General features: G+C 52.2%; 1 protein-coding gene across 1 annotated transcript in view; it reads left to right on the top strand.

The window, feature by feature from the left end:
• Positions 1-2,582: 2,582 nt before the first annotated feature.
• Positions 2,583-23,702, top strand: part of LOC134957155 (osteocalcin-like) — a 52,140-nt gene continuing 31,020 nt past the window's right edge. Inside the window, exon 1 of the mRNA XM_063938862.1 lies at positions 2,583-2,709. Coding sequence (XP_063794932.1) covers positions 2,649-2,709 — 61 coding nt within the window. The 5' untranslated portion in view covers positions 2,583-2,648. The remainder of the gene's footprint in view (positions 2,710-23,702) is intronic.

A 23,702-nucleotide genomic window follows, 5' to 3' on the forward strand; every position in this document is an offset into this window, starting at 1 on the left:
GCCAGAGGGCAAGACTCGTCACCACACTTTGGCTTGCGCAACTCACAGGTCTGCAGATAGTGGCCTAAACCCCCACAATATAGGCATAAGTTTAAGTTTCTGCGACGCAGACGCTCCTCTTCTGAGAGCCTGTGCCGCAGAAAACTTTTAAACCTTTTCTCTTCAATTAAACCAGAGGATTCTCTTGTCACCATACTGTGAACAAGAGTCTCTTTAGAGATAGATGTACTCTCAACGACTTCTGGCAAGATGAGCAAGATTTCAGTCAGAAGGTTTTGCAGTTGTTTTAGGGATTGCTGCAAAACTTCTAGTCGCGCTGGTCTCAAAGCACTGAAAGCATGGTGCAGGGCTGAGAGAGATGCCTGCAGGGCTTGCATAGTAGACATAGGAGGATTTAAAACTAGACAAGACAAGGCAAGACTAGACAAGGCAAGACAAGACTGAATTTTTAAACTAGACAAGACAGGACTGGATTTTTAAACAACGGATTGGATTCTGCATACTGAATTCTAAACAGGACTGGATACTAGACTAGACACTGGACCAAAAAAGAAAAAAATAAGTTTTATTTCTTTTTTGTGGTATGGCTGGTGATAATGTTAGGTTCCTGGTGCTCAGAACAAGGGAGATGTTATGAAGTGAGTCCAGAGCACCAGGACGTAATGCTGGGAAAGGGGAATGGAAAGTGAATAGCCCCTGGCGCCCTATCTCCGTTGTCTCGCCCGTGCTGTCAGTACACTCTTGCGAGACTATGGTTGCTTGAGCCCATGGCAGCCGCGTTTGAAGGGCGGATTACGTCTGCCCAACTTCGATGCCCCCTCAGGTCTTAATGAGAGACAAAGAGTGTACCGAGACAGGGTGATAACAAGGGGCCCTCTAACTGAAACAACCAAAGCCAGGGGCTACTAACTAGCCTAAAACTAAATGTATGTGCGGCTTGCCGCCAAAGGAAAAGAACAACAAAGGAAATGCTGACCACACGCCGACACAATACTTTTGTGTACCGGCGGTGACAGCATAAGCAGAACCCTCTGCAAAACACCAGTGACAGGAATAATAACAGAATACAGCGGCCTAAGCCGACGGACGCGACAGAGCCGCTATTCACGGAACCGGTACGAATACTGGCAAACGGACAGGAAGCTCCAATGCTGCCGGCACAGACTCTCAGAACTGGAGGACAGGCAGAATCCCAAACGACAGACCGGTGGACACCAAGAAGCCAGAAACTTGACCAGGCACAGGCAAAGCCACTGGACTTCAGGACAGGAACGCTTTAACGGCAGGACACGGGATCAGACACATGAATCGACACAGGGACTGACACAGGAATTCAGGAACTGGCAGGAACAAGCTCAGAACTCAAGCAGACTGGAAACTTAGAAATATCACCAGCCTCTGTGAACTGCACTGAGCCAGCATATAACAGAGAGGCCTAATTAGTAATTTCATGCAGCTGCTCTGTTGCATGACTCCAAACTGACAAGATGCAATTAGCAGCCAGGTGAGGCTGAACACATGGGAACAAGCTGCAATTACACAGACTCACCAGCGGCAGCAAACAAGAGTATTCCAAAACAGAGCAACGGGAAATCCTGGCCTGCAAGACAACTTATAAACATAAAATACATAACTGACATGCAAAACAGGAATGAGCCACAGCCGTGGCTCATAACACAATTGTCACCTATTCCCTGCTGGAGCTAGGACAATTACCATACGACTGTCTATGCACAATTGTCTCAAGAAATAACGTCATGGCCTTTTTAGATACAAAATACCTTGTACTTTTTTCATAAGTGCCCTATCCATGCGGTTCTATAACCGTGCAGTCCATCATTCTCCAACTGCGCAACGATGTAACATATGACACATTATTAAACATATTTTTAAACAGTCCGCGCCTGGCGCCGTAAGTACATTTAACAGTGGCTCCAAGCGCCTATTGTCCTTAAAATGGCGCCGGGCACTTAAAGGGTTAACCCCTTACGTGCCGTGGCTGCCATTAACCATGTGGCCGCCAGGGTCTCCGGCCCCAGATATGGAATGTTATGGAATGTTATGCTGCTGTTTTAAGAACTGCCTGTAAACCTGACCTGCAAAACCTGCATGTAAAGCTGTATCCTGCCTGAGATGGAAATAAAGTGAGGTAGATTACACTCCATCTATGTGGTTCTGCCTATCTATCTATCTATCTATCTATCTATCTATCTATCTATCTATCTATCTATCTATCATGTAACATGATATCATGTCACATCGATCTGGGTGCCTAGAATCGTATAGCGAGGTGCCATTTTACCAGATGAATGTATTATTGAGCGTCCGCAAGGACAGTTCCTGTGATGTACTTAGTTTGCTGCTGGGGCTTCATGCGCAGCCGCCATTGCCGGCTAAGACTCCGATGTGTAGCCCATAGGCTACCTCTGTGATACATTCATGGGATGCTAAATATTTGCGGCTAACCCCCGAACTTTCAAAACTCCTTCCTGTAATAAGCTGAGAATCTGGTGAGCGACCGTCAGAAGAAGAACACTGTCATATAAGATAATGTGTAACAGACACCCCAGATGCTGCAATAACGAGTCTGGGAGTAGCAGCGACTTATTAATAAGCGTCACTGACACAGAGGACACGTAACCAGCAACATGAAGACGCTGATAGTCCTGGGGCTACTGGGAATGATGGCTTGTTGCCTGGCTCAGGAGGGTAAGGAGGACCCGTTATTTATAACAATAACAATGGAGGAACCCACTGATGCTTTCCTAACATTGTCTCTAGTTCAGTCATTAAATGCAACAACTGCTAACGTTTTACTATTCATGCTTTATGATCCAGATGTGTGTGGGACATGTGTGTGGTATATATGTGTGTGTGTGTGTGTGTGTGTGTGTGTGTGTGTGTGTGTGTGTGTGTGTGTGTGTGATATGTGTGTGGGGGCATGTGTGTGGGATGTGTGTGTGGTATACTGTAGGTGTGTATGGGATATGTGAGTGTGGGATATGTATGGGATATGTGAATGTGGGATATGTATGGGATATGTGAGTGTGGGATATGTAAGGGACATGTGTGTGGTATATATGTGTGGTATAGGTGTGTATGGTATGTGTGTGGGATATGTAAGGGACATGTGGGTGGTATATATGTGTGGTATAGGTGTGTATGGTATGTGAGTGTGGGATATGTAAGGGACATGTGTGTGGTATATATGTGTGGTATAGGTGTGTATGGTATATGTGTGGTATATGTGTGTGTGGAATATGTGTGTGGGATATGTATGGGATATGTAAGTGTGGGATATGTATGGGATACGTGTGTGTGTTATATGTGTGCGGGGTATGTGTATATAATAAGTGTGTGGGATATGTGTATAGGATAAGTGTGTGATATATATGTATGGGATAAGTGTATGGGATAAGTGTGTGGGACATGAGTGTGATAGGATAAGTGTGTGGGACATGTGTGTGGGATATGTTTGTGTGGGATGTGTGTGTGTGGGATATGTATGGGATAAGTGTGTGTGATATGTGTGTGTGGAACAAGTGTGTGGGATATGTGTATAGGATGGGTTCACTAAGGCTGGCCGGCGGTCGGGCTCCCGGCGACCAGCATCCCGGCGCCGGGAGCCCGACCGCCGGCTTACCGACAGCTTGGCGAGCGCAAATGAGCCCCTTGCGGGCTCGCTGCGCTCGCCACGCTACGGGCATGGTGGCGCGCTACGCGCGCCACACTATTTTATTCTCCCTCTATGGGGGTCGTGGACCCACACGAGGGAAAATAAGTGTCGGTATGCCGGCTGTCGGGCTCCCGGCGCCGGTATACTGAGCGCCGGGAGCCCGACCGCCGGCAAACAGAAGACCACCCGTATAGGATAAGTGTGTGGGATATGTGTATAGGATAAGTGTGTGGGATATGTGTATATGATAAGTGTGTGGGATATGTGTATAGGATAAGTGTGTGGGATATGTGTATAGGATAAGTGTGTGGGATATGTGTATAGGATAAGTGTGTGGGATATGTGTATAGGGTAAGTGTGTGGGATATGTGTATAGGATAAGTGTGTGGGATATGTGTATATGATAAGTGTGTGGGATATGTGTATAGGATAAGTGTGTGATATATATGTATGGGATAAGTGTATGGGATAAGTGTGTGGGACATGAGTGTGATAGGATAAGTGTGTGGGACATGTGTGTGGGATATGTTTGTGTGGGATGTGTGTGTGTGGGATATGTATGGGATAAGTGTGTGTGATATGTGTGTGTGGAACAAGTGTGTGGGATATGTGTATAGGATGGGTTCACTAAGGCTGGCCGGCGGTCGGGCTCCCGGCGACCAGCATCCCGGCGCCGGGAGCCCGACCGCCGGCTTACCGACAGCTTGGCGAGCGCAAATGAGCCCCTTGCGGGCTCGCTGCGCTCGCCACGCTACGGGCATGGTGGCGCGCTACGCGTTCCACACTATTTTATTCTCCCTCTATGGGGGTCGTGGACCCACACGAGGGAAAATAAGTGTCGGTATGCCGGCTGTCGGGCTCCCGGCGCCGGTATACTGAGCGCCGGGAGCCCGACCGCCGGCAAACAGAAGACCACCCGTATAGGATAAGTGTGTGGGATATGTGTATAGGATAAGTGTGTGGGATATGTGTATATGATAAGTGTGTGGGATATGTGTATAGGATAAGTGTGTGGGATATGTGTATAGGATAAGTGTGTGGGATATGTGTATAGGATAAGTGTGTGGGATATGTGTATAGGGTAAGTGTGTGGGATATGTGTATAGGATAAGTGTGTGGGATATGTGTATATGATAAGTGTGTGGGATATGTGTATAGGATAAGTGTGTGGGATATGTGTATAGGATAAGTGTGTGGTATATGTGTATAGGATAAGTGTGTGGGATATGTGTATAGGATAAGTGTGTGGAATATGTGTATAGGATAAGTGTGTGGGATATGTGTATAGGATAAGTGTGTGGGATATGTGTATAGGATAAGTGTGTGGGATATGTGTATAGGATAAGTGTAAGGGATATGTGTATAGGATAAGTGTGTGGGATATGTGTATAGGATAAGTGTGTGGGATATGTGTATATGATAAGTGTGTGGGATATGTGTATAGGATAAGTGTAAGGGATATGTGTGTGGGATAAGTGTGTGGGATATGTGTATAGGATAAGTGTGTGGGATATGCGTATATGATAAGTGTGTGGGATATGTGTATAGGATAAGTGTGTGGGATATGTGTATATGATAAGTGTGTGGGATATGTGTATATGATAAGTGTGTGGGATATGTGTATAGGATAAGTGTAAGGGATATGTGTGTGGGATAAGTGTGTGGGACATGTGTGTGGGGTAAGTGTAGGATTACCACCTCATCCCTTTAATTCTGGACATATGTTAATTACACAGGTTCTGTGGCTGGCTGACTTCAAGACTCCATGTCACCTGATTTTAATCAGCCACAGAACCTGTGTACTTATTACGTGTCCAGAATTAAAGAGATGAGGTTTTTATACCCTAGGTAAGTGTGTGGGGTAAGTCTGTGTGAGACATGAGTTTGGGACTAGTGTGTGGGACATGTGTATGGGGTTAGTGTGTATAGGATAAGTGTGTGGGACATGTGTGTGGGATATCTGTATAGGATAAGTGTGTGGGATATGGGTATAGGATAAGTGTGTGGGACATGTGTGTGGGATATATGTATAGGATAAGTGTGTGGGACATGTGTGAGGGATATCTGTATAGGATAAGTGTGTGGGACATGTGTGTGGGATATCTGTATAGGATAAGTGTGTGGGACATGTGTGTGGGATATCTGTATAGGATAAGTGTGTGGGACATGTGTGTGGGATATCTGTATAGGATAAGTGTGTGGGACATGTGTGTGGGATATCTGTATAGGATAAGTGTGTGGGACATGTGTGTGGGATATATGTATAGGATAAGTGTGTGGGACATGTGTGAGGGATATCTGTATAGGATAAGTGTGTGGGACATGTGTGTGGGATATCTGTATAGGATAAGTGTGTGGGACATGTGTGTGGGATATATGTATAGGATAAGTGTGTGGGACATGTGTGAGGGATATCTGTATAGGATAAGTGTGTGGGACATGTGTGTGTGATATCTGTATAGGATAAGTGTGTGGGACATGTGTGTGGGATATCTGTATAGGATAAGTGTGTGGGACATGTGTGTGGGATATCTTTATAGGATAAGTGTGTGGGACATGTGTGTGGGATATCTGTATAGGATAAGTGTGTGGGACATGTGTGTGGGATATCTGTATAGGATAAGTGTGTGGGACATGTGTGTGGGATATATGTATAGGATAAGTGTGTGGGACATGTGTGAGGGATATCTGTATAGGATAAGTGTGTGGGACATGTGTGAGGGATATCTGTATAGGATAAGTGTGTGGGACATGTGTGAGGGATATCTGTAAAGGATAAGTGTGTGGGACATGTGTGAGGGATATCTGTATAGGATAAGTGTGTGGGACATGTGTGTGGGATATCTGTATAGGATAAGTGTGTGGGACATGTGTGTGGGATATCTGTATAGGATAAGTGTGTGGGACATGTGTGAGGGATATCTGTATAGGATAAGTGTGTGGGACATGTGTGAGGGATATCTGTATAGGATAAGTGTGTGGGACATGTGTGTGTTATGATTCCAGTACTCCTGACCGGAGGAGATCTTATGACAATGGCCAGAGTACTGGAAGGGAATGCTGGTTACGGGAGCAGGAAAGACTAGTTGCCCCTGGCGCCCTAACTCTATTGTCTCACCCGTGCTATCGGAAATCCCTTGCGAGACTATGGTTTCTTGAGCCCCTGGCAGCCACGTTTGAAAGGCGGATTATGTCTGCCCAACTCCGGTGCCCCCCGGTCTTAGTGAGAGACAAAGGGAAATCCGAGGCAGGATGATGACAAGAGGACCTCTGACTAACAAAAGGCCAAGGGCAACAAGCTAACTAACCAAACCTGAAGTATGTGCGGAAAAACCGCCAGGTAAAAGGACAACCAAAATCCACTAGTCCATAACTCCTACCCAGCACCGCTGGATACCAGAGTGGATATGTGGGAGCGGAATCCTCCGCAAAATGCTCCGAAACACAAATAATAAGTAATAAATAATAAAGCGGCCAAGCCGCAACACACGGCAACGCCGCGACTCACGAACACCACTGGATGTTTAAACAGTGCTCAGTCAGGACTCCAGGAACAAGATGACGACTTCCGAGTGCAGGACAACTGAGGACTGGAACGACCGGATACAGCAAGACTGGAAACACTCTCAGCAAACAGAGACAGCATGCAGGAAGCTATTACCGGCGTCTGTGTGAGGCACTGCAAGAGCATATAAACTGAAGCCCTCCAATCAACTGCTGACAGGGCTAATTGCGTGGATGCCGTGCAGCTGCCTTGCTGCACGGCCAGGAAACAGGTGCCCTACTTAATTTAAATGGACCCAGCAACGGGGAACGCGGTCCGCCAGTGGCGTCCCCGTTGCTAGGGTCCGTGCGGCTCCGTGCGCCCGGCGTCTAGCGTTGCCAGGGAGCCGGCGGCTGTACGCGTACGGCGTCCCTGGTTGCTAGGCGCCGGGCCGCACCGACGAGCGGACCCCGGCGCCTAACAGCACCCCCCCCTTGAGGAGGGGTCAAGGAACCCCTAAAGCCAGGTTTCTGAGGAAATTCCCGAAAAAATGCCCTCTTGAGCCTCGGGGCATGGAGATCCTTATCCAGGACCCAAGACCTTTCCTCTGGACCATAGCCTCTCCAGTGCACCAGAAAATAAAGCCGACCCCGGGACAATTTGGAATCGAGAACCTTCTCCACCAAGAACTCCTGTTGTCCCTGTACATCTACTGGAGATTTCCCCTGAGAGATCTTCCGAGGAAATCTACTGGAAGAAACGTATGGTTTCAACAGGGAACAATGGAACGTATTTCCGATCCGGATAGCTCTTGGTAAACGTAACCGGAAAGCAACTGGGTTGATTTTTTTAATAATATGAAATGGTCCAATACATTTTGGGCCCAATCTAGCTGAGGATTGTCGAAGTCTAATGTTACGAGTCGACAACCATACCCTATCTCCCACCTTAAAAGTGCAAGGACGTCGGAGCCTGTCAGAAAATCTTTTCTCTCGAAAGGCCGCTTTTCTGAGAGCAAGGTGCACTTTTTTCCAAATGACTCTGAGATGAGAGGTTAAGGTTAGCGAGGAAACTGAAGAATGTTGAAAAAAAGAATTAGCTCTGGGGTGAAAACCAAAAACTGAAAAGAATGGAGACACATTAGTGGAGGAATGACAAGAATTATTGTAAGCAAACTCCGCCAAAGGAAGAAACTCGGACCAATCATTCTGGAGTTTGGCTGAGTACAAACGCAAATACTGTTTCAATGATTGGTTAACTCGCTCGGTTTGCCCGTTGGACTGGGGATGGTAGCCGGATGTTAAAGACAATTTCATCTTTAATGAAGCACAAAAAGACCTCCAGAATTGTGCAATGAATTGTGGACCCCGATCAGAAACAATATCAGTGGGCAACCCATGAAGTCTGAAAACATGGCGGAGAAACAAAACAGGCAATCCCTGGGCAGATGGCAGTCGGGGAAGAGCAATGAAATGAGCCATCTTGCTAAAACGGTCCACTACCACCCATATGACTCGGAATCCGGCTGACAGAGGGAGGTCTACCACAAAATCCATGGAAATATGAGACCATGGCCTGAGAGGAACATTTAAGGGCATAAGTTGCCCGATAGGCAAGGAACGGGGAACCTTATGCTGTGCACAGACCTGACAAGAAAAAACAAACTCCTTAATGTCTTTATAAAGACCAGGCCACCATACTGAGCGGGAGACTAATTCCAAAGTCTTAGAGATCCCCGGATGCCCGGCAACTTTGCTATCATGAAACTCAGTCAAAACAGTAGCTCTCAAAAACTCAGGGACATAAAGACGACCAGCAGGAGTATTTCCAGGAGCTTGATGTTGAAGCTGCTTTAACTGGGTAAATAAATCTTGTGTGAGGCCTGCCCGAATGACTGAAGACGGAAGTATGGGAGTAACAGGACTGTTATTATGAACTGGAAGAAAACTGCGTGACAGGGCATCCGCCTTGGTATTCTTGGAACCTGGCCTGAAAGTGATAATAAACTTGAAACGAGTAAAAAATAAAGCCCAACGAGCCTGCCGGGCATTCAGCCGCTTAGCTGATTCGATGTACTGAAGATTTTTGTGGTCAGTCAATACTGAAATGGTATGTGTTGCTCCCTCAAGCCAATGCCTCCACTCCTCGATAGCCCATTTAATAGCCAGTAACTCCCGGTTACCAACATCGTAGTTGGATTCAGCGGATGAGAATTTCCTGGACATAAAGGCACAAGGATGTAGTTCCAGAGACTCCGGATCCTTTTGAGATAGGATAGCCCCCACTCCAACCTCCGAGGCATCAACCTCAACAACGAAGGGCAATTCTGGGTTGGGATGTCTGAGGACTGGAGCTGAGACAAAAGCTTGTTTCAAGGCCTGAAAGGATAACTCAGCTTCACGTGACCAGTTGGTAGGATCCGCTCCCTTCTTAGTCAGTGCCACAAGGGGAGCAACCAGGTCGGAAAAAGAATGAATAAATCTTCTATAATAATTCGCAAACCCTAAAAAGCGCTGAATTGCTTTTAAATTGGTGGGTTGCGCCCAACTAAGGATGGCTTGGAGCTTCTTAGGTTCCATGCAGAATCCCCGAGGGGAAATAATGTACCCTAAAAAGGATACCTCCGTGACATGAAACTCACACTTCTCCAGCTTGGCATATAGATGATTTTCACGTAATTTTTGAAGAACCTGACGCACCTGGGTAACATGTTGTTCAATTGAGTCAGAATAAATCAGGATGTCGTCTAAGTAAACGACCACGAATCTTCCTAGGAAGTCACGGAGCACATCGTTAATGAGATCCTGGAAAACTGCTGGAGCGTTAGACAAGCCGAACGGCATCACCAGATACTCGTAATGACCCGACTGAGTACTGAATGCCGTCTTCCACTCATCTCCAGACTTGATTCGGATGAGGTTATACGCTCCCCTTAGGTCAATTTTAGAAAAAATCACAGCCGAACGCAGCTGATCAAAGAGGACAGAAATCAGCGGCAGAGGATAAGTATTTTTAACTGAGATCTTATTCAGGGCTCTAAAGTCAATGCAAGGTCTGAGTGATCCATCTTTTTTTTCCACAAAGAAGAAGCCTGCACTTAAAGGGGATTTAGATGGCCTAATAAATCCTTTCCCTAGGCTCTCCTTAACATACTCATTCATGGCCGCAGTTTCTGGCCCGGATAAAGCATATAACCTTCCCTTTGGCAATGTGGCACCAGGAATTAGCTCAATAGCACAATCATAAGGCCGATGGGGAGGCAGAATGTCCGCATTGCCCTTGGAAAACACATCAACAAAGTCCTGGTATTCCACGGGAATGAGTTCAGGAATGGCAGTTGCTATTCTGACGGGAAACGTAATACATTCCTTATTACAGATGGTACCCCATTCTGAAATCTCCCCCGACCGCCAATCAATGGTGGGATTATGAAAGGCCAGCCAAGGGTGACCCAGAACCACTGGAACTGCTGGACAATGGGTAAGGAAGAACTCGATCTTTTCGGAATGAAGAGCTCCTACCGTAAGTAGTACAGGGGGTGTACAGAGGGAAATAACCCCATTGGACAAAGGACTCCCATCTAAACCATGCATGGTGACACACCTACCCAAGGCTAACTGAGGAATGCCTAAGGCCTTGGCCCAAGTTAAGTCCATAAAGTTCCCTGCAGCTCCACTGTCAACAAAAGCCGACACCGAAGAACTGAGGCTGCCAAAGGAAACTTTAGCTGGGACTAAAAGGGAGTTATTCAAGGAGATAAGCTGCAGACCGAAGTGAACCCCCTCACAATTCACTTGGTCGAGGCGTTTCCCGACTTGTTCGGACAATTACGGGCAAAATGTCCCTTACCCCCACAGTACAAACAAAGACCAGAGTTTTGCCTTCTGGCTCTTTCTTCTGGAGACAGCCGGGAGAGACCCATCTGCATGGGCTCCTCTACGTCCTCAGGAATGGAATATACACATGGAGTAGACCTGACAGGTGCTCCTTTTTCAGCCCTCCGCTCTCTGAGACGACGATCAATCTTAATAGAAAGCTCCATGAGTTTATCGAGAGTCTCAGGAGCGGGATACTGAAGGAGACTGTCTTTTATAGACTCTGATAAGCCGAGGCGAAACTGACTGCGCAGGGCTGGGTCATTCCAGCCACAGTTGTTCGACCAACGGCGAAACTCCGTACAATAAACCTCTGCAGGATTTCTACCCTGTCTGAGAGCGCGCAACTGACTCTCAGCGGATGCCTCTCTATCAGGGTCATCATACAAGAGCCCTAAAGACCCCAAAAAAGCGTCTACTGACAACAACGCCGGATCCTCTGCTTTTAAACCAAATGCCCAGGTCTGAGGATCCCCCTGGAGCAAAGAAATAATAATCCCGACCCGCTGAGATTCAGTACCTGAGGAGATCGGTCTTAAACGAAAATAAAGTTTACAGGATTCTTTAAAATTAAAAAACTCTTTCCTATCACCAGAAAAACGGTCAGGCAAGTGCATTTTTGGTTCAGGTACTACCCTCGGGGAAGTTCGTAAAAGATTTTCCTGCGACTTCACCCGAAGGGAAAGATCCTGAACCATCTGAGTAAGTTCTTGAATCTGGCTGACTAGGAGCTGACCAGGATTTGGCCCTAAACCTGTGGGATTCATGAGGCCGATAACTCTTACAAAACTGAATAAGGAAAAAATTAAACCCTGTTTTAATTTTAAGTTTTGGTATTGGCCGGTAATAATGTTATGATTCCAGTACTCCTGACCGGAGGAGATCTTATGACAATGGCCAGAGTACTGGAAGGGAATGCTGGTTACGGGAGCAGGAAAGACTAGTTGCCCCTGGCGCCCTAACTCTATTGTCTCACCCGTGCTATCGGAAATCCCTTGCGAGACTATGGTTTCTTGAGCCCCTGGCAGCCACGTTTGAAAGGCGGATTATGTCTGCCCAACTCCGGTGCCCCCCGGTCTTAGTGAGAGACAAAGGGAAATCCGAGGCAGGATGATGACAAGAGGACCTCTGACTAACAAAAGGCCAAGGGCAACAAGCTAACTAACCAAACCTGAAGTATGTGCGGAAAAACCGCCAGGTAAAAGGACAACCAAAATCCACTAGTCCATAACTCCTACCCAGCACCGCTGGATACCAGAGTGGATCTGTGGGAGCGGAATCCTCTGCAAAATGCTCCGAAACACAAATAATAAGTAATAAATAATAAAGCGGCCAAGCCGCAACACACGGCAACGCCGCGACTCACGAACACCACTGGATGTTTAAACGGTGCTCAGTCAGGACTCCAGGAACAAGATGACGACTTCCGAGTGCAGGACAACTGAGGACAGGAACGACCGGATACAGCAAGACTGGAAACACTCTCAGCAAACAGAGACAGCATGCAGGAAGCTATTACCGGCGTCTGTGTGAGGCACTGCAAGAGCATATAAACTGAAGCCCTCCAATCAACTGCTGACAGGGCTAATTGCGTGGATGCCGTGCAGCTGCCTTGCTGCACGGCCAGGAAACAGGTGCCCTACTTAATTTAAATGGACCCAGCAACGGGGAACGCGGTCCGCCAGTAACGTCCCCGTTGCTAGGGTCCGTGCGGCTCCGTGCGCCCGGCGTCTAGCGTTGCCAGGGAGCCGGCGGCTGTACGCGTACGGCGTCCCTGGTTGCTAGGCGCCGGGCCGCACCGACGAGCGGACCCCGGCGCCTAACAGTGTGTGGGATATCTGTATAGGATAAGTGTGTGGGACATGTGTGTGGGATATCTGTATAGGATAAGTGTGTGGGACATGTGTGTGGGATATCTGTATAGGATAAGTGTGTGGGACATGTGTGTGGGATGTGTATAGGATAAGTGTGTGGGATATCTGTATAGGATAAGTGTGTGGGACATGTGTGTGGGATATCTGTATAGGATAAGTGTGTGGGACATGTGTGTGGGATATCTGTATAGGATAAGTGTGTGGGACATGTGTGTGGGATATCTGTATAGGATAAGTGTGTGGGACATGTGTGAGGGATGTGTATAGGATAAGTGTGTGGGACATGTGTGAGGGATATCTGTATAGGATAAGTGTGTGCGATAAGTGTGTGTAGGATATGTGTGTATGGGATGTGTGTGGGATATGGGTATAGGATAAGTGTGTGGGACATGTGTGAGGGATATCTGTATAGGATAAGTGTGTGGGACATGTGTGTGGGATATCTGTATAGGATAAGTGTGTGGGACATGTGTGTGGGATATCTGTATAGGATAAGTGTGTGGGACATGTGTGTGGGATATCTGTATAGGATAAGTGTGTGGGACATGTGTGTGGGATATCTGTATAGGATAAGTGTGTGGGACATGTGTGTGGGATATCTGTATAGGATAAGTGTGTGGGATATCTGTATAGGATAAGTGTGTGGGACATGTGTGAGGGATGTGTATAGGATAAGTGTGTGGGACATGTGTGGGATATCTGTATAGGATAAGTGTGTGGGATATCTGTATTGGATAAGTGTGTGGGACATGTGTGAGGGATATCTATATAGGATAAGTGTGTGGGACATGTGTGTGGGATATCTGTATAGGATAAGTGTGTGGGACATGTGTGTGGGATGTGTATAGGATAAGTGTGTGGGACATGTGTGTGGGATATCTGTATAGGACATGTGTGTGGGATATATGTATAGGATAAGTGTGTGGGACATGTGTGTGGGATGTGTATAGGATAAGTGTGTGGGACATGTGTGTGGGATATATGTATAGGATAAGTGTGTGGGACATGTGTGTGGGATATATGTATAGGATAAGTGTGTGGGACATGTGTGTGGGATATCTGTATAGGATAAGTGTGTGGGACATGTGTGTGGGATATCTGTATAGGATAAGTGTGTGGGACATGTGTGTGGGATATATGTATAGGATAAGTGTGTGGGACATGTGTGTGGGATGTGTATAGGATAAGTGTGTGGGACATGTGTGTGGGATATATGTATAGGATAAGTGTGTGGGACATGTGTGTGGGATATATGTATAGGATAAGTGTGTGGGACATGTGTGTGGGATATCTGTATAGGATAAGTGTGTGGGACATGTGTGTGGGATATCTGTATAGGATAAGTGTGTGGGACATGTGTGAGGGATATCTGTATAGGATAAGTGTGTGGGACATGTGTGAGGGATATCTGTATAGGATAAGTGTGTGGGACATGTGTGAGGGATATCTGTATAGGATAAGTGTGTGGGACATGTGTGAGGGATAGCTGTATATGATAAGTGTGTGGGACATGTGTGTGGGATATCTGTATAGGATAAGTGTATGGGACATGTGTGAGGGATGTGTATAGGATAAGTGTGTGGGATAAGTGTGTGTAGGATATGTGTGTATGGGATGTGTGTGGGGGGCATGTGTGTGGGATATGTATGTGTGGGATGTGTGTGGGGTATGTGCAGCGCCGTAGCTAGAGTTTTGTGGAGCCCAGAGCAAAATTTTGAAAGGGCCCCCCAGCATTCCGTGAGAACGTGAGGGGGTCTGCAGTCAGGAAATCAGAGGGGGCGGGCCCAGACAGGATGGTGACTGAGGCGTCAGTTACACTGAAAGCAAATAAATAAAAAATAGATAAATAAAGATAGATAGATAGATAGATAGATAGATAGATAGATAGATAGATAGATAGAGAGAGAGAGACCAAACAGACCCCGGCACTCAGGACTTACACAATACTTGCTCCGGTGCCCTCCCTGTGAGTGTATGGCACACCCACTGATGTGTAGCAAACAGGAGAATGGGCAGCACTCAGAGTCTGGACGATCCGGTAAAATGCATAAAAATCCCTAAGGGTATATTTTTAATAAATGTGATGGTTCGGGATCTTGCCCCTTCATCAAAGTGCAACACAAAAGTGATGAACATAAATAAGCATATCAATTAAGACATGGGGCAGTGTGTTTGGTGCTGGATACAGGGGGCAGTGTGTGTGGTGCTGGGTACAGGGGGCAGGGGCAGTGTGTGTGGTGCTGGGTACAGGGGGCAGTGTGTGTGGTGCTGGGTACAGGGGGCAGTGTGTGTGGTGCTAGATACAGGGGGCAGTGTGTGTGGTGCTGGGTACAGGGGGCAGTGTGTGTGGTGCGGGGTAGAGGTGACAGCATGTGTGGTGCTGGGTACAGGGGGCAGCGTGTGTGGTGCTGGATAGAGGGGGCAGTGGGTGAGAGGCTGAGTACAGGGGCAGTGTGTGTGGTGCTGGATACAGGGGGCAGTGTGTGTGGTGCTGGGTACAGGGGCAGTGTGTGTGGTGCTGGATACAGGGGGCAGTGTGTGTGGTGCTGGATACAGGGGGCAGTGGGTGAGAGGCTGAGTACAGGGGCAGTGTGTGTGGTGCTGGATACAGGGGCAGTGTGTGTGGTGCTGGGTACAGGAGGCAGGGGCAGTGGGTGAGGGCCTGGGTACAGAGGGCAGTGTGTGTGGTGCTGGGTACAGGGGCAGTGTGTGTGGTGCTGGATACAGGGACAGTGTGTGTGGTGCTGGATACAGGGGCAGTGTGTGTGGTGCTGGATACAGGGACAGTGTGTGTGGTGCTGGATACAGGGACAGTGTGTGTGGTGCTGGGTACAGGGACAGTGTGTGTGGTGCTGGGGTACAGGGGGCAGTGTGTGTGGTGCTGGGTACAGGGGCAGTGTGTGTGGTGCTTGGTACAAGGGGCAGTGTGTGTGGTGCTGGGTACAGAGGGCAGTGTGTGTGGTGCTTGGTACAAGGGGCAGTGTGTGTGGTGCTTGGTACAAGGGGCAGTGTGTGTGGTGCTTGGTACAAGGGGCAGTGTGTGTGGTGCTTGGTACAAGGGACAGTGTGTGTGGTGCTGGATACAGGGGCAGTGTGTGTGGTGCTGGGGTACAGGGGCAGTGTGTGTGGTGCTGGATACAGGGGCAGTGTGTGTGGTGCTGGGTACAGGGGGCAGTGTGTGTGGTGCTGGATATAGGGACAGTGTGTGTGGTGCTGGGTACAGAGGGCAGTGTGTGTGGTGCTGGATACAGGGGCAGTGTGTGTGGTGCTGGGTACAGGGACAGTGTGTGTGGTGCTGGGTACAGGGACAGTGTGTGTGGTGCTGGGGTACAGGGGGCAGTGTGTGTGGTGCTGGGTACAGGGACAGTGTGTGTGGTGCTGGATACAGGGGCAGTGTGTGTGTGGTGCTGGATACAGGGACAGTGTGTGTGGTGCTGGATACAGGGACAGTGTGTGTGGTGCTGGGTACAGGGACAGTGTGTGTGGTGCTGGGGTACAGGGGGCAGTGTGTGTGGTGCTGGGTACAGGGGCAGTGTGTGTGGTGCTTGGTACAAGGGGCAGTGTGTGTGGTGCTTGGTACAAGGGGCAGTGTGTGTGGTGCTGGGTACAGGGGGCAGGGGCAGCGGGTGAGGGGCTGGGTACAGAGGGCAGTGTGTGTGGTGCTGGATACAGGGGCAGTGTGTGTGGTGCTGGGTACAGGGGGCAGTGTGTGTGGTGCTCGGTACAGGGGCAGTGTGTGTGGTGCTGGGATACAGGGGCAGTGTGTGTGGTGCTGGGTACAGGGACAGTGTTTGTGATGCTGGGTACAGGGACAGTGTGTGTGGTGCTGGGTACAGGGACAGTGTGTGTGGTGCTGGGTACAGGGACAGCGTGTGTGGTGCTGGGGTACAGGGGCAGTGTGTGTGGTGCTGGGTACAGGGACAGTGTGTGTGGTGCTGGGGTACAGGGGCAGTGTGTGCGGTGCTGGGGTACAGAGGGCAGCGTGTGAGGTGCTGGGTAGAGGGGGCAGTGTGTGTGGTGCTGGGTACAGGAGCAGTGTGTGTGGTGCTGGGTACAGGGGGCAGCATGTGTGGTGCTGGGTACAGGGGGCAGTGTGTGTGGTGCTCGGTAGAGGGGGCAGTGGTTGAGGGGCTCGGTACAGAGGGCAGTGGGTGCTGGGTACATGGGGCAGTGTGCGTGGTGCTGGGGTACAGGGGCAGTGTGTGTGGTGCTGGGGTACAGGGGCAGTGTGTGTGGTGCTGGATACAGGGGCAGTGTGTGTGGTGCTGGATACAGGGGCAGTGTGTGTGGTGCTGGATACAGGGGCAGTGTGTGTGGTGCTGGGGTACAGGGGCAGTGTGTGTGGTGCTGGATACAGGGGCAGTGTGTGTGGTGCTGGGGTACAGGGGCAGTGTGTGTGGTGCTGGATATAGGGGCAGTGTGTGTGGTGCTGTGTACAGGGACAGTGTGTGTGTGCTGGATACAGGGGCAGTGTGTGTGGTGCTGGATACAGGGACAGTGTGTGTGGTGCTGGATACAGGGACAATGTGTGTGGTGCTGGGTACAGGGACAGTGTGTGTGGTGCTGGGGTACAGGGGGCAGTGTGTGTGGTGCTGGGTACAGGGACAGTGTGTGTGGTGCTGGGGTACAGGGGGCAGTGTGTGTGGTGCTGGGTACAGGGGCAGTGTGTGTGGTGCTTGGTACAAGGGGCAGTGTGTGTGGTGCTTGGTACAAGGGGCAGTGTGTGTGGTGCTGGGTACAGGGGGCAGGGGCAGCGGGTGAGGGGCTGGGTACAGAGGGCAGTGTGTGGTGCTGGATACAGGGGCAGTGTGTGTGGTGCTGGGTACAGGGGGCAGTGTGTGTGGTGCTGGGTACAGGGGCAGTGTGTGTGGTGCTTGGTACAAGGGGCAGTGTGTGTGGTGCTTGGTACAAGGGGCAGTGTGTGTGGTGCTGGGTACAGGGGGCAGGGGCAGCGGGTGAGGGGCTGGGTACAGAGGGCAGTGTGTGGTGCTGGATACAGGGGCAGTGTGTGTGGTGCTGGGTACAGGGGGCAGTGTGTGTGGTGCTCGGTACAGGGGCAGTGTGTGTGGTGCTGGGATACAGGGGCAGTATGTGTGGTGCTGGGTACAGGGACAGTGTTTGTGGTGCTGGGTACAGGGACAGTGTGTGTGGTGCTGGGTACAGGGACAGTGTGTGTGGTGCTGGGTACAGGGACAGCGTGTGTGGTGCTGGGGTACAGGGGCAGTGTGTGTGGTGCTGGGTACAGGGACAGTGTGTGTGGTGCTGGGGTACAGGGGCAGTGTGTGCGGTGCTGGGGTACAGAGGGCAGCGTGTGAGGTGCTGGGTAGAGGGGGCAGTGGGTGAGAGGCTGGGTACAGGGGGCAGTGTGTGTGGTGCTGGGTACAGGAGCAGTGTGTGTGGTGCTGGGTACAGGGGGCAGCATGTGTGGTGCTGGGTACAGGGGGCAGTGTGTGTGGTGCTCGGTAGAGGGGGCAGTGGTTGAGGGGCTCGGTACAGAGGGCAGTGGGTGCTGGGTACATGGGGCAGTGTGCGTGGTGCTGGGGTACAGGGGCAGTGTGTGTGGTGCTGGAATACAGGGGCAGTGTGTGTGGTGCTGGATACAGGGGCAGTGTGTGTGGTGCTGGATACAGGGGCAGTGTGTGTGGTGCTGGATACAGGGGCAGTGTGTGTGGTGCTTGGGTACAGGGACAGTGTGTGTGGTGCTGGATACAGGGGCAGTGTGTGTGGTGCTGGGGTACAGGGGCAGTGTGTGTGGTGCTGGATACAGGGGCAGTGTGTGTGGTGCTGGGTACAGGGGCAGTGTGTGTGGTGCTGGGGTACAGGGACAGTGTGTGTTGTGCTGGATACAGGAACAGTGTGTGTGGTGCTGGGGTACAGGGGCAGTGTGTGTGGTGCTGGATACAGGGGCAGTGTGTGTGGTGCTGGGGAACAGGGACAGTGTGTGTGGTGCTGGATACAGGGGCAGTGTGTGTGGTGCTGGGGTACAGGGGCAGTGTGTGTGGTGCTGGATACAGGGGCAGTGTGTGTGGTGCTGGGGTACAGGGGCAGTGTGTGTGGTGCTGGATACAGGGGCAGTGTGTGTGGTGCTGGGGTACAGGGACAGTGTGTGTGGTGCTGGATACAGGGACAGTGTGTGTGGTGCTGGGTACAGGGACAGTGTGTGTGGTGCTGGGGTACAGGGGGCAGTGTGTGTGGTGCTGGGTACAGGGACAGTGTGTGTGGTGCTGGGGTACAGGGGGCAGTGTGTGTGGTGCTGGGTACAGGGGCAGTGTGTGTGGTGCTTGGTACAAGGGGCAGTGTGTGTGGTGCTTGGTACAAGGGGCAGTGTGTGTGGTGCTGGGTACAGGGGGTAGGGGCAGCGGGTGAGGGGCTGGGTACAGGGGCAGTGTGTGTGGTGCTGGGGTACAGGGGCAGTGTGTGTGGTGCTGGATACAGGGGCAGTGTGTGTGGTGCTGGGTACAGGGGGCAGTGTGTGTGGTGCTCGGTACAGGGGCAGTGTGTGTGGTGCTGGGATACAGGGGCAGTGTGTGTGGTGCTGGGTACAGGGACAGTGTTTGTGGTGCTGGGTACAGGGACAGTGTGTGTGGTGCTGGGTACAGGGACAGTGTGTGTGGTGCTGGGTACAGGGACAGCGTGTGTGGTGCTGGGGTACAGGGGCAGTGTGTGTGGTGCTGGGTACAGGGACAGTGTGTGTGGTGCTGGGGTACAGGGGCAGTGTGTGCGGTGCTGGGGTACAGAGGGCAGCGTGTGAGGTGCTGGGTAGAGGGGGCAGTGGGTGAGAGGCTGGGTACAGGGGGCAGTGTGTGTGGTGCTGGGTACAGGAGCAGTGTGTGTGGTGCTGGGTACAGGGGGCAGCATGTGTGGTGCTGGGTACAGGGGGCAGTGTGTGTGGTGCTCGGTAGAGGGGGCAGTGGTTGAGGGGCTTGGTACAGAGGGCAGTGGGTGCTAGGTACATGGGGCAGTGTGCGTGGTGCTGGGGTACAGGGGCAGTGTGTGTGGTGCTGGGGTACAGGGGCAGTGTGTGTGGTGCTGGATACAGGGGCAGTGTGTGTGGTGCTGGATACAGGGGCAGTGTGTGTGGTGCTGGATACAGGGGCAGTGTGTGTGGTGCTGGGGTACAGGGACAGTGTGTGTGGTGCTGGATACAGGGGCAGTGTGTGTGGTGCTGGGGTACAGGGGCAGTGTGTGTGGTGCTGGATACAGGGGCAGTGTGTGTGGTGCTGGGTACAGGGGCAGTGTGTGTGGTGCTGGGGTACAGGGACAGTGTGTGTTGTGCTGGATACAGGAACAGTGTGTGTGGTGCTGGGGTACAGGGGCAGTCTGTGTGGTGCTGGATACAGGGGCAGTGTGTGTGTGGTGCTGGGGTACAGGGGCAGTGTGTGTGGTGCAGGATACAGGGGCAGTGTGTGTGGTGCTGGGGTACAGGGGCAGTGTGTGTGGTGCTGGATACAGGGGCAGTGTGTGTGGTGCTGGGGTACAGGGACAGTGTGTGTGGTGCTGGATACAGGGGCAGTGTGTGTGGTGCTGGATACAGGGGCAGTGTGTATGATGCTGGGTACAGGGGCAGTGTGTGTGGTGCTGGATACAGGGACAGTGTGTGTGGTGCTGGATACAGGGGCAGTGTGTGTGGTGCTGGATACAGGGGGCAGTGTGTGTGGTGCTCGGTACAGGGGCAGTGTGTGTGGTGCTGGGATACAGGGGCAGTGTGTGTGGTGCTGGGTACAGGGACAGTGTTTGTGGTGCTGGGTACAGGGACAGTGTGTGTGGTGCTGGGTACAGGGACAGTGTGTGTGGTGCTGGGTACAGGGACAGCGTGTGTGGTGCTGGGGTACAGGGGCAGTGTGTGTGGTGCTGGGTACAGGGACAGTGTGTGTGGTGCTGGGGTACAGGGGCAGTGTGTGCGGTGCTGGGGTACAGAGGGCAGCGTGTGAGGTGCTGGGTAGAGGGGGCAGTGTGTGTGGTGCTGGGTACAGGAGCAGTGTGTGTGGTGCTGGGTACAGGGGGCAGCATGTGTGGTGCTGGGTACAGGGGGCAGTGTGTGTGGTGCTCGGTAGAGGGGGCAGTGGTTGAGGGGCTCGGTACAGAGGGCAGTGGGTGCTGGGTACATGAGGCAGTGTGCGTGGTGCTGGGGTACAGGGGCAGTGTGTGTGGTGCTGGGGTACAGGGGCAGTGTTTGCGGTGCTGGATACAGGGGCAGTGTGTGTGGTGCTGGGTACAGGGACAGTGTGTGTGGTGCTGGGGTACAGGGGCAGTGTGTGCGGTGCTGGGGTACAGAGGGCAGCGTGTGAGGTGCTGGGTAGAGGGGGCAGTGGGTGAGAGGCTGGGTACAGGGGGCAGTGTGTGTGGTGCTGGGTACAGGAGCAGTGTGTGTGGTGCTGGGTACAGGGGGCAGCATGTGTGGTGCTGGGTACAGGGGGCAGTGTGTGTGGTGCTCGGTAGAGGGGGCAGTGGTTGAGGGGCTCGGTACAGAGGGCAGTGGGTGCTGGGTACATGGGGCAGTGTGCGTGGTGCTGGGGTACAGGGGCAGTGTGTGTGGTGCTGGAATACAGGGGCAGTGTGTGTGGTGCTGGATACAGGGGCAGTGTGTGTGGTGCTGGATACAGGGGCAGTGTGTGTGGTGCTGGATACAGGGGCAGTGTGTGTGGTGCTGGGGTACAGGGACAGTGTGTGTGGTGCTGGATACAGGGGCAGTGTGTGTGGTGCTGGGGTACAGGGGCAGTGTGTGTGGTGCTGGATACAGGGGCAGTGTGTGTGGTGCTGGGTACAGGGGCAGTGTGTGTGGTGCTGGGGTACAGGGACAGTGTGTGTTGTGCTGGATACAGGAACAGTGTGTGTGGTGCTGGGGTACAGGGGCAGTGTGTGTGGTGCTGGATACAGGGGCAGTGTGTGTGGTGCTGGGGTACAGGGACAGTGTGTGTGGTGCTGGATACAGGGGCAGTGTGTGTGGTGCTGGGGTACAGGGGCAGTGTGTGTGGTGCTGCATACAGGGGCAGTGTGTGTGGTGCTGGGGTACAGGGGCAGTGTGTGTGGTGCTGGATACAGGGGCAGTGTGTGTGGTGCTGGGGTACAGGGACAGTGTGTGTGGTGCTGGATACAGGGACAGTGTGTGTGGTGCTGGGTACAGGGACAGTGTGTGTGGTGCTGGGGTACAGGGGGCAGTGTGTGTGGTGCTGGGTACAGGGACAGTGTGTGTGGTGCTGGGGTACAGGGGGCAGTGTGTGTGGTGCTGGGTACAGGGGCAGTGTGTGTGGTGCTTGGTACAAGGGGCAGTGTGTGTGGTGCTTGGTACAAGGGGCAGTGTGTGTGGTGCTGGGTACAGGGGGCAGGGGCAGCGGGTGAGGGGCTGGGTACAGAGGGCAGTGTGTGTGGTGCTGGATACAGGGGCAGTGTGTGTGGTGCTGGGTACAGGGGGCAGTGTGTGTGGTGCTCGGTACAGGGGCAGTGTGTGTGGTGCTGGGATACAGGGGCAGTGTGTGTGGTGCTGGGTACAGGGACAGTGTTTGTGGTGCTGGGTACAGGGACAGTGTGTGTGGTGCTGGGTACAGGGACAGTGTGTGTGGTGCTGGGTACAGGGACAGCGTGTGTGGTGCTGGGGTACAGGGGCAGTGTGTGTGGTGCTGGGTACAGGGACAGTGTGTGTGGTGCTGGGGTACAGGGGCAGTGTGTGCGGTGCTGGGGTACAGAGGGCAGCGTGTGAGGTGCTGGGTAGAGGGGGCAGTGGGTGAGAGGCTGGGTACAGGGGGCAGTGTGTGTGGTGCTGGGTACAGGAGCAGTGTGTGTGGTGCTGGGTACAGGGGGCAGCATGTGTGGTGCTGGGTACAGGGGGCAGTGTGTGTGGTGCTCGGTAGAGGCGGCAGTGGTTGAGGGGCTTGGTACAGAGGGCAGTGGGTGCTAGGTACATGGGGCAGTGTGCGTGGTGCTGGGGTACAGGGGCAGTGTGTGTGGTGCTGGGGTACAGGGGCAGTGTGTGTGGTGCTGGATACAGGGGCAGTGTGTGTGGTGCTGGATACAGGGGCAGTGTGTGTGGTGCTGGATACAGGGGCAGTGTGTGTGGTGCTGGGGTACAGGGACAGTGTGTGTGGTGCTGGATACAGGGGCAGTGTGTGTGGTGCTGGGGTACAGGGGCAGTGTGTGTGGTGCTGGATACAGGGGCAGTGTGTGTGGTGCTGGGTACAGGGGCAGTGTGTGTGGTGCTGGGGTACAGGGACAGTGTGTGTTGTGCTGGATACAGGAACAGTGTGTGTGGTGCTGGGGTACAGGGGCAGTCTGTGTGGTGCTGGATACAGGGGCAGTGTGTGTGTGGTGCTGGGGTACAGGCGCAGTGTGTGTGGTGCAGGATACAGGGGCAGTGTGTGTGGTGCTGGGGTACAGGGGCAGTGTGTGTGGTGCTGGATACAGGGGCAGTGTGTGTGGTGCTGGGGTACAGGGACAGTGTGTGTGGTGCTGGATACAGGGGCAGTTTGTGTGGTGCTGGATACAGGGGCAGTGTGTGTGGTGCTGGGTACAGGGGCAGTGTGTGTGGTGCTGGATACAGGGACAGTGTGTGTGGTGCTGGATACAGGGGCAGTGTGTGTGGTGCTGGATACAGGGGGCAGTGTGTGTGGTGCTCGGTACAGGGGCAGTGTGTGTGGTGCTGGGATACAGGGGCAGTGTGTGTGGTGCTGGGTACAGGGACAGTGTTTGTGGTGCTGGGTACAGGGACAGTGTGTGTGGTGCTGGGTACAGGGACAGTGTGTGTGGTGCTGGGTACAGGGACAGCGTGTGTGGTGCTGGGGTACAGGGGCAGTGTGTGT

The sequence above is a fragment of the Pseudophryne corroboree genome, chromosome 9, assembly GCF_028390025.1.
Source record: "Pseudophryne corroboree isolate aPseCor3 chromosome 9, aPseCor3.hap2, whole genome shotgun sequence".
NCBI lineage: Eukaryota > Metazoa > Chordata > Amphibia > Anura > Myobatrachidae > Pseudophryne > Pseudophryne corroboree.